We start from the raw sequence: 12,036 nt of genomic DNA on the forward strand, positions 1-12,036 counted from the left end.
CAAGAGCTGGGAAGTGACTTATACCACTTTCAAAATCAAGGGCTCATGTACTTAAGCACATATAATTTGAAATTAGATATGTATGTGTGAAGCTAAGTATGTGAATTTGGAGGCTACGAGGCAAAGGTCAAGTATGTAAACGTCATGGTACAAAGTAGTAATTTCGAAACGTACAGCTCTTCGTTTATTTATCAACACCGAAAATTATATCAGCCTCGAAGTCTATTCTTGCCAAGCAGTGCGATTTGGGCTGAGTAAGCAACTGAAAGTTAAATACATTTCCACTTTTGAAAAAATCAAGGTAAGTCTCTTCCTCATTCTAGGAGCTAATGTAGAAACACGCATAGCCACATCATCCGATGAGGCGGTGATTGAAGTATTCAAAATAATAATTTTGCAGAACATAGACTCAAATAAACTCTCCAGCCTTAAAAGCGCTCAATGCATACCTATTGATGGTAGAAGAGGAGGACATGCTCTGCGAAGTAAAGATCAGAAGAAAAATGATTTAATTTTATTTACCATTTCTAATAGGCGTCAATTGAAAGAAAAGAGACGAAAAGAGATCAATCTGGTAAAATAAAGTCTCATTTCGTGGTGATAGAAGTCAAAAACTGATATCATATGAGGCTATTACATATGGGAGGTTCCATGGGAAACTGAACCTCAGTTCCAAAATTATTTTCTTTAAAAAAGTAACAAACGTGTGGATAAGACATTTGTAAAAATCCTGAATCAACCAAAAAATAACAAATTAAAACTTTTAAATTCATTTTTATAACATTTCTTGACGTTTTGAAATCAAGTTCTAAGTAAATTAAGTAGTTGTGTTGAAAGTGCTGTCAAATAATTTGCGATTCATAATTTTGGCAAGAAAAACATATAGTACATCTGTTTTTAATAAAATTGTGTTATATGTTAAACTGTGTGAGTGCTGTATCTTTTTATGAGTTATTATTAAGCAGTATTGGTATTGTCCCATCCGTGACAAAAAAGGTAAAAGTTGCTATATTTAATTACAGAAGTTGAAGTTGTGTTTCGGGTTTGTTACATAATGTTAGAAATTCATTGCAAATATTTGCCACAATTGCATTGTTGTTTCCACGCAGTTAGATAATAATAATTCAGCAGTAAAGCATGTCCCACCAGTGACAGCTACGGGTGGGACAGCTGTTACGGGTAGGTTTACAGGGCTGATAAACTTTATTTGTTTGTTGAGGTGGATGCAGGGTAGGAGGGGGAGATGCGCGGAGTCTACCATTACTTATATACCCATGTGCTCAGCTGATTAAATTAAGAGACATTTTGACTAGTTTTGGTTTTTTCTTTTTTTAATGTTTATAGTTTTTTTTTATAAAAGTCTAACATATTACATAACCAGGACCACATAAATCCACATTTCAAACTTCGTACAAAAATTATAAAAATTCAGCAAACGTTTACAATTACACCCAAAAATTTTAATCATTTTTTTATAAGTTTTAGAAAAATTCTAGGTATGCAGTTTTATAGCCAATTGAATGCAAGTAGGTAAAAATTAAAATATTAAGACGCTAGGAAATCGCGTTGATTTTTAATATTTTTTTTTTGTTAATGGTGGTGCTAGGCAATTTCTTCTATATAAAAGACACTATCCTAAAACAAAACGTGAGTGAATTGAATATTTTGTTCTTATAATTTTTTTTCGGAAATTTTAAAAAATATGCACTTTGTTTTATTAGAATTGAATGGTATATAATACTACATACCCAACTTAGTTTTAAATTCTGAATAATACTAAGTGTGAACATTTGTCGATTTTTTAAATTTTTGTACAAAGTTTTAAACTTGGATCTATATGGCTTTTGTTAAAGAATTAATTCTATTTTCACAAAAAAAAAATTATTAAATCTAAATTATATAAAATAAACAGTCAAACCATGCCAATATGGGGGCGTCGTATAGTTATGATAAGCACTATATGAATTTCCGATAGATTAACGTTGAAAACTAAAACCTATTTGTATAAAAAACTTTAAGAGAGTAATTTCAAAACAAGCCATCAGGAATTTCAAATACATTTGTAAAGTTGGAAAAATAAAACTGCAAAATTAATTTGATACAAACTTTTACGGTTAACCGAAGGTTTTTAAAACAATATTAAAAAAAAATAGTCAAAACTTGTCAATATGCGGGTGTTGTCAAGGCTTGATAAGTTCTATATGTCTGTTTATGACATGGAAACTTATTAAAAAATTTTAATAGAAGTAAGCAAAATTATAGAGTTAAATTGTATAGCAAATCGTGAAATATATTGAACTAAACAAAATTGCACAAACAGTTGGCACAAAAACATGTGCGCGACTAATTTGCAGCCGCATTCGCAAAATAAACACAAAATGTAATTTTTATTCTGTTTACTACTTAAATAGAAAATTACGTTAAAACCAATTTGAATAAGCCCATTTAAAAAGCGTATTAAGAAAAAACTTAAAACATAATTTTGAATAAATTCAAATTGTTCTCTAGAATTCTGTTGAAAGATGGTAATCAAATTTCGCGTTTATATAAGTTGCCTCGATAACTGCGCACGTTTGCATATTTATTTCATTAACCCCTCGGCTATGTTAACACCTACCGAATGGGCAATGAGTCGAATAGCAGTCGCATCTCTTTATAGACATTTAATATTTTCAACATTTTTTCAACACTCACCGTTTCATGCATCTCACCACCCTCATCCAATAGACCCTCAACACTTTGCTCATCTTTGGTTGGCGATGGTGGCGGTGTGGGTGCGCGATTTTTTGCTGTCAACATGGAGCGCGGTAAAAGATTACGACCATAGCGTAGATAAAACCAACGACCCCATTTGCGGCCGGCAGCAGCCAAAGCCACCGCACAGCCGACCAGCGAAATTAAAAACCACATGGTGGCGATGAGTGGAAGGGGAAGTGGAGCGGTGGTACCGGTGTACTCGGTGGAGCAGCGAATGTGATAAGCAAAGACACACACAAAGGTATGTAAGTACAACAACAGGTAGCTGGTAGCTGCTGATTTTTTTCCTTTTTTTGATTTTTGCTGTTCTTATCTTTGCATTTATTTTACCGCTTGCTGTTTGCTTGCCCACTCGCTATGCCGCGTTTGTTTATAAACAACGCAGAACTCGTAGGAGTTAACTACAGCGTAAAATTTTTAATTGGTTCTAACGAGTGAAAAAAAGCTTACATATTTACATAGTACAAAAGCTTTGAGCGCTTGTAAATTGCCGGTTCATTTGTTGGCTTCGTACGTACGAGTAGCTTGCAATTGCGCAAGTGTGGGTGAGCGTGCAAGTTGCTCAATCAGTTTGTGCGTTCTGTAGGTCTTTTGCCAGTGTTTGCTCCACACTCAGTCGATTGGGGACTTTTGGCGACTGTTCTCCCAATTTCGGTCTAGTTACTCTTGTGTTGTTTGGCGCCAACTATTATGGCTCTTTCTCTCTCTCTTCAGTATGCTGCTGCTCTTGTATGGGTATTGACGAGTGTGTGTTTTGCTTACACATCGATTTCGATTTGGTATCTCGATTTCTGCCATTCACTTTGAGCGTTCTTTACTGTTTAATCTGTTTAGTATTTATTTATTCTTTCTTTCAGATTTTTTATTATTCGCACGTCGTGGTCTTGTGGCTTTTATTTTGTGCACTGGCTCTGGTAATTTTGCCACTCAAGGCGCTGAATCTCGTTTTTCTGGCACAGCCACTCCACCTGCGTAGTTTTGTTGTTTGAATCAACTTCTTCTTTTCACTTTTCAGACAACCAAATCCCCTTTCAATACTTTTCTTGTTATTTCTTAAGAATTTACTTTAATTTCAGGCACTTGCTTCTCAATCCATTTGCAAAATTTGCACACACAATCAATTTCGATTTCACAACTATGTAAAAATTCACTCGCTAGCGCTGCACAAACATGCTTACAGCATTTCATAACGAATATACATAAAACAATAGAAAAAGCACAGCTGCTATTTGACGTTCCACTCTGTGCCCCACAACATTTGACAGTGAAAATTGAAACTGTGTTTCTATTGCGAGAAGGTGTCGATTTCTTCGCGTCCGTTGATGAACTCAGAAGTGGGATATATGTATGCACGGGCTGCAGGCGGTGTGGAGACATAAGAAACTAACACGTAAATGGCCAAATACAAAGCACACAAGACAGACGCGAAATGTGAACTGGATTTGAAATGTCTTACATACGAATGTGTTTGCTTCGCCAGAGCAAGTGCGAAAAGCCGCCGACGAGTGGAGGTGCAGAGGAGCACGGGACAACGACGAGTTACACAAAAAACTATAAAGCAGAGGTGTGAAATAAACTATTGCAAAAAAAGAGAACAAGATAAGAAAAGAGAGAGTGAGAGCATGCAACGGCTAATTAGCTAATGTGTAACACGTTCCAACTGGCGGATGCTAGCGCGAATTTGAGTATTTTTCAGTAATTTAATCAATGAGAATTGGAGCTGCATGTAGCTGTCAACAAATGCGAACGAGTAGCGAGTAGCTTTTTCGGTTACTTGCCAGTTCAAGTAATCGGTTACTTAATAATTGACATTGCAAAAAAATTAAGAGAAACGCACGATTGCAAGTCGGGCGAGTACGCGATGGCTGGGGAATATGTATTTATGTATGACTCGTTTAATGCTGTATTTGGTATTTATTTATTTACATACTTTTTTTATTTTTCTCGATTTACCAACTACAAGTCTGGTCAATAGAGCTGCCATTGCAGTCGCCGTCGCTACTGCAGCTGCAGCGGCAGCAAAAGAACCGCAACCTCATATGGCTTATGTGATGCGTGAGTTGGAATGCCGATGCGATACGAGACGACCATGGTGGTTAGGCGACAAAGAAAACCGGCTCAACAGGTGCACTAAACAGTTTAACAGGCGTGGCAAAACGACGTTTCTGAAGCTATATATAGACATAGATAAGAAGATATGAACCGCAAGCGAAGAATGGAATGCACACATGTCTCTTGCTCCTAATAAGTCGTGAAAATTGTAGAAAAAAATTGTGTATTGGAACAACACTTAGTCAAAGTCGGGTCAAAGCTGTTTTTGGAAACCCATTGTTGAATTTGTTTAGTAAATTTACTTTAACTGCCGCGCAGCAGCTCCTTAGCCACTCTGACGTATACGTAATATTTTAATTAATTGTTGGTAGTGCGCTTGCATGCCGCTAACTATACATGTGCGCGCGTTAAATTATTTAGGGATTAAAACTTAAATATTTGTAATGTTAAATATAACCCGGATATGTGCATACATACTTATTAATGCTTATTTATTTTTTTGGTTTGCATTTCTAAAATCTTACTTTCATATTTAACAACATTTTGCTATTACGGAATTATTATCCATTAAATAAATGAAAAGCTCTTATTCCCAGGCGAAGCACAGTCTGGAAAATGAGCCTTTTTTATGAAAAATTCTAGTATTTCGAGATCGGGATAGTCAAATTTACAAATATGGTAGGATAAATATTTTTGAGAAAAAATTTCAATATTGGAGCGACCTAAGCTTCGCAACGTGTGGAAAATGAAAATTTTTTGTTAGACAATCTAATGTATCGAAATCTAGAACATCTAGAGAAATATATGTATGAAGCAGTATTTCGCAGCTTTTGAAATGGGGAATTAAGGGAAAATAGTCTCGTTGGATAAAAAAAATTACCAGTATGAAATGTAAAACCTTTTAATTATGCATATGTTTTTGAAAACTTGCGGCAAGGAATCCATTTCCAAGGTCACGAGAAACGAAAACCGCATTTTAATTTATGACTATGAAGAGGCACAACGCCGAAATCGGTTGGTCTCCAAATAAATTTGACATGGGATGACGACAATTCGTTCCAAAATACATCATATCTCACCCTGTGGAAAACAATTAAAATCAAAGAGATCCCTTGACGGTAGAACGGCAAAAATATGTAAAACAGGGACCGTAACGGTTATGGTCTTTGTAATAAAAATTATAATTTAATCGTTAAAATTTGTTTTACTTTTATGATCACATTAAACCCTTGTTTTACTAGTTTTTCTTCGATTAAGAATTATCGTTCTTTTTTGAGCTATATTTTTTCATTCATTTCATCTTAAAGGTTATAGTATTTTTTTAACAACGAGACTACTTTTCCCTGAGAGCTCCTTTTAAAATACCGTTACGAGCATTTCGATATCTGCTCTCTCTCTTCAAATATTCGCTTCTGTCACCAAAAAAGTTTATTTTTCGCACTGTGCAAAGTTTAGGGCGTCATTGTCTCAATAATATTTATCTTACCATATTAGTAAAATTGGATAAACTTAAATTTTATTTCGTGCAAAACTATTTCTATTTGCTTGCTAAATTTACGTAAGCCATTAGTTTAAGCCCAATTTGAGAGTAGGAAGTTTGCATTCTAAGCGGATGTTATTGTTGTCTTTGTTTACGCCATTAAATTTTTGCTTGCAAAAACAAACGAATCAACAAAAAATTGGTCAAGGGCAATGGACGTTTGTACGCGATAAAAAATTTAAGTATTTTTTTAGCAAATATTGTATTTTGTAAAAACACATGCCGAGGAAGTAAATTTTCAACTCATACATATTTGTTTACTAAATGTTTATTTCGTGGTTAAAAGTACAGCGGATTTTTTGTTGAAATTCAGTGGCGATAAATGTTATCGCAATTGAGTTCATTGCATATTTGTTCAAGTGTAAAAATTTCGCCTAGTGTGATTTTTACACAGCGTGTAAAAACTGTGAGCTTTGTAGCCGAAAAAAATAAAAAAAATATATATTTAAGTTAACTTTGCGGAGTATAATTCAGTTTTAAATATCGCTAGCTTAGAAAGAAAAGTTGCTAAGTCCCATTTAAAAAATTTTACAGGAGAGGAAAAAATCTTCCTATAGCCATTTTCTTTAATTATTTCGCAAGACTTTGAATCAAACATTTTGCGCGTTTAAATCAAAGCAAACCTCCATAAGAATCAGAAGGATTCGATATTTATTAAAAGATGTCGTATTATTTTCGCCTTATCGGATTTGCGGTGCTTCTTTTGGACTTAGCAAATTTTACGTTTATTGCTTATGAAGAGGAAAAAATAAAACAAGTACCTTTATAATTTTCGAAACGATGCGTTTTCAATTTCTCTAGCCTCCTATATCAAAATATGAGTTTTCATAAAAAGTGGACTTAGCAACTTTTCACTCTAAGCTAGCGTTATTTTAAAAGGTTTTTGATTGGCCCCAAAAGGTACACTTACATAAATTACATACACTTCCGGAACAAAGTATTGGTACAGCAAATTTTTCACCATATATGCAACAATTTCAATTCTAATACCTTTCCGCTAATTTTAGATAAAAATATGGTTCATTCTACAACAAAAAACATAAAAATTTAATTCCTTAACTTCGTGCAAAACTCGCCAAAATTCAGGAAATTTTAATGAAAATTTTCAACTTTTTAATCAGATTTTTTAGAATTTTTTCGAGTATGCAGATTTGTAGCCCAATCAATTTTATTACAATGAGGTGCAAAATTGGCGCAAAAATATTAGAATAAAAATTGTTGCATATATTGTGAAAAATTTGCTGTGCCAATACTTTGTTCCGGCAGTTTATATAGAAATTGTTTCAGTTTTAAAATTTTGAAAAATATTTGTCAATGTAAGTACATATGTATGTGCACTTGTATTCCTAGGAAAATGAAAATACATAGATAATACATACTGGATTCGTCAAGAGAATAAAACGTTAGTGTAGAGAGATTCTGAAGTCTCAATCAAATAGAATACATTTATGGGTGGTAATCAGAGTAATTTACTTGAAGCTATTTTTTAAGTACCTCCCCTTATATTTCAAATAAAGCACCTGTAATTGATGGATTACTGGTACCTTAATATTACCACTTGACATGAATTAGACGCCAATACAACAACGCCAACTAACATAACATACTACATAACTAAGTATATAAATATTTACGTTTTTGGCACATGCCAGCGGTAAAGAATTTTTTTAGTGATACAACAATTATTTACTAGTAAATATTTTGTATAATACAAATTTGTGAAACCTCCATGTATGTACACATCTGCAAAAGCGACACAATTCAAAATTCAAAAAGTAAAAACTCTCACCACCGTTAAGTGGTTCATGTCTCTAATCCGTGTCTAATCCACGGCGAATCCTTAATACTTACTATAGTAATGCTTACTACTTACTTTAGTAAGGATTCGACATGGATTGATCGACGAATTAGAGATATGAGCCACTAAGCAGCAGTAAGGGATTTTATTTTTTTGGAATTTTGAGTTGTGTCTTTATTGCAGAGAACCATCGATATGTAAATATACTTGTGCATACATATGTCTGTATGTACATTTAAAGAATTCTACTTTAAAGACACTGTTGTTTTTATAAAAAATACCTATTTAAATTGGCTGTTGAAAAGCTAAGCCAGCTGAACAAATTTAAGGTGTACAAAAATTGCAAACAAAGCAGCTTGAAAACAGATCAAGTGATAAAAGAGTTGCACGCGCATCTTATTCAACTGCAAACATACTCATGCAATTGTGTTAAACGTTTAAAAAAAATGTTTATGAGCATACACGAGCATGTGCATACATGTGTATGTACACACTGTTGTTTATTATTTGCCATGACGCATTGTGTAACCGCAGAACTCCACAGGCAACCACCGATGGCCTACCAACTGTCATTTTGACAGATAGTTGTGAGAAATATGATTGTAAGTTTTTGTGTGTGGGCATTTTGATATTGCCACATGACGCCACCAGGCAACTATATCTGTATTTCAGTGCTTCAAAACATTTAAATCCTAAAAACGTGCTGAATAATTTCCTAAAATGTTATCATAAATATTCCAATATGGCTGTCAAACTACCGATTGCCCGCAATCGTAGATGTTAAGCAATAAGCGCTGACATATATTGCGGTCTCCATTGGAAATATATTTTGTGACATGATTATCATGACATCAGTGTTTTCCTGTGAAGACAGGGCCTAAGAATGAACGATTGTCAATCGCCAGGCAATTTTGAACTTTTAAATTATGGAGCGAAAAGTTATAAAAATATTTTGCGTACATACATACATACATACATATATGAGATGCAAGTATATAAGCTAGTCAATTTAAGTGGCGCGTCTGATAAGTGGATTAATTACAATTAGCACCAATTATATTTGACACAATTATTGTAACTAATTATGATACTCGTTGCTTTACTTAAAGCAGCGCATTTTTTTTTTGCATACTTTCGCTTTCTTGGCACACGCCGTAAAAAAAAAATACTATTGGAAAAATAGAAAAATACTGAATTGATTGACACAATTTATTTTTGTTTCACGCAATTCTTTAATTGAATTGTAAATTGGCTATTATGGAAACGACGATAACGGCGACGTCGTCCTCACTTAAATTGCTTGCCAATGCCTGCGTGAATAACGCGAATTTTGTGGAAGCGATGGAGTACAGAGATCTCCTTGCATAGGTATAGACAATAGGGTGATCAAAAAAAAAAAAATAAATAAAAATTAAGTTAAAATTTTTATGCTCTCACCCACTAGAAAAAAGATACCTGTTTTTTTTTAAATCAAAAACGATTTAGAGGTCGCTCAGAGCGATCAACGTTTTTTATCTACATATTTTATATGGGGGAAAATAATTTCATATAAATGGTTTAGAATTCACAGAAAAACAATATTTATCGATCGGAAAACTCTGTTTCTTTTCAGCAGATAGTAGTAATATCTAATTGTTTATATAACAAATTTTTATAGGTCTCCCAAAAATACCGAAATTGGCAATGGGGGACCCATGAAAAATCGTTAGTCAGTTAGCCCTTTCCCTGCATTTGTACAATATATTGACTTTATACAAATTAAAACTTTATGTTTTGTTTTCGTCCCCCTTTCAGTTCTACAAAAAAATTTGATATCGGGAAAACTCTACTTTTTTAAAATATCTTACTTTTGTGCGGCTCGTATATTTTGTTGTACCCTACGTAAACCTAGTGAGGAAAACGCCCTGGCTAAATGCCAATGACAGGGGATAATTGCTAAAAGAAGGTAGACAATTAGCATTACTGCCAAATATTGCAAAACCAAAATGCGGCTCACTCGTAATTATTACTATATTTATTTTTTTTTTTTGGGAAATTTGATGAATTGCCAGATTTAATGAGTAATTATTGGGCTTCAATAGCTTATCAATCGCAAGTGCCTTAGCACCGAAAAATCGATGTAATACAATGTATTCAAGGTGCGTAATTTACATCATTATCGAATTTTTGGCAAGTAATTTATCCATAATAAATTTTTAACTGCCTGCCATTTCGGGCGATGCAATCGAGAAATTTCAATGACAAGCCAATTCGTTACCATCGTTGCACCTAAATTTTGTAATTTTATGCATTTCTGTACTCTTAATTGACAGGCAAAACCAAAATGAGCAAGAATGCAGCTAAAATGCATTTATACGCCTACTAAAAACAATACTTTGCTCACCTTTTTCATTTTTGATTTTCTCAATTTGCCGTTCAATTGCAATCTACAGTCTTTAAATGGTAGGTGTGTGCGGTCATTAAAAATTTGATTTATCAAGGCAGTCAGTTAACTGTAGGTACATACATACATACTCAAATACATATGTACATACAAACATATGTAGGTATAACAAGTTTTATATTCCTACATTCCTACGGTTGCTCTTCTTTTTGGCTATATTATAAATAATTAATGACATACAGCTTAAAATAATAAATGTATCTCAACAGCTATTATGCACATAAGTATATGTATGTACATTAGACTGCATCACTCCCCATACAAAAAAAATTAGTACTGTCCATTGGAATTATAAAATGTATAATATTTTAAGACGTCCACCAAAATATTTCGGAAAAATATTAAGATTTCAGCGAGCTGGACTGATTTGAAAATACCTCCAAAATTGGAGTTCTTTATGAATAAAAATAGTTTCTTGAAGATGTTTTTTCAAAAAATCCCATCAAATGACAAAACGGTTTAAGCTTAAAAAATTTACATAAAAATATTAAAGAAAAAAAATTTGAACGGAATCGTAATAATGAGATTTTTGATGCTGTTTTTTTAGCCCTTTTCAAAGATTGGTATAAGAAAAACTTAAATAACTTAACCTAAACTCTTCCAATTTAGACTTGTGAGGTATCATCCTTTTTATTTTCTAAGCTCATTCAAAGTATGAAAAAGAAAGGTAGGATGAACGAACATCGTTCAAAGTTGAATTAAGATGTGTGAATAGTGGAAAAATACCTTTCTACCGAGATTCCCATAAGTCTAAATCAGAATAGTTTTGGCCCAGTTATTTACGTTTTTCGTAAATGTATCTTTGAAAAAAGTAAAAAAAACAGCATTAAAAATCTCATTATTACGCTTACGTAAAAACGATTTTTAAATATTTTTATGCAGATTTTTTAAGCCTGATCTGTTTTGTCATTTGAGGGGAATTTTTTCAAAAAGTTCTTTAAGGAACTATTTTCATTCATAAAAAACTCCTTTTTGGAGGAATTTTCAAATCGGTCAAATTTTTCCGAAATATTTTGGCGGACGTCTTAATATATAATAAATATTGTAATCCCGGCAGAAAAGTCGCAACTTTTTTTGGTGATGCAGTCTAATGTACATACATTCATAAACGTATATATTCGTAGCTTGCCCAGTCAGACGGGTCAGCTGACTGGAGTTGAGTTAAATTAATTTCATTTTTTCTCTTTTGTTTTTTGGCATACAAAACTCACGTACTAGCTATTTAAATTTTTTCGATAGTTTATGGACGTCTTCAAGTATAACGCTTTTGATCGGCTTATGGATTGCTGTTTTTGAGTTTTAATTGGTACAAGGTTTGGCACCGCTTGAAATGTTCTGTTACGAGGTTTACTAAAATAATTTGTATTACTTCATGAGCGTTAAATTTTTCAGAAAAAACTTGTTTGGCTTCGGTTGGCTAAAATACATATCTATATGCAGATATAT

General features: G+C 33.3%; 1 protein-coding gene across 14 annotated transcripts in view; it reads right to left on the reverse strand.

Annotated features, from left to right (window-relative positions):
• The window catches only part of LOC118745751 (TLD domain-containing protein 2), a 321,509-nt gene that overhangs the window by 34,098 nt on the left and 275,375 nt on the right, over positions 1-12,036 (reverse strand). Inside the window, exon 1 of one of the 14 annotated variants that reach the window (XM_036479473.1) lies at positions 2,695-4,193. The exons of the other annotated variants lie outside the window; for them this stretch is intronic. Within the exon in view, the coding sequence (XP_036335366.1) occupies positions 2,695-2,910 (216 nt within the window). The 5' untranslated portion in view covers positions 2,911-4,193. Of the gene's footprint in view, positions 1-2,694; positions 4,194-12,036 lie in introns of those variants that run through there. 14 annotated transcript variants of the gene reach the window in all.

The sequence above is a fragment of the Rhagoletis pomonella genome, unplaced genomic scaffold, assembly GCF_013731165.1.
Source record: "Rhagoletis pomonella isolate Grant_MI unplaced genomic scaffold, Rhpom_1.0 Rhpom_scaffold_00001, whole genome shotgun sequence".
NCBI lineage: Eukaryota > Metazoa > Arthropoda > Insecta > Diptera > Tephritidae > Rhagoletis > Rhagoletis pomonella.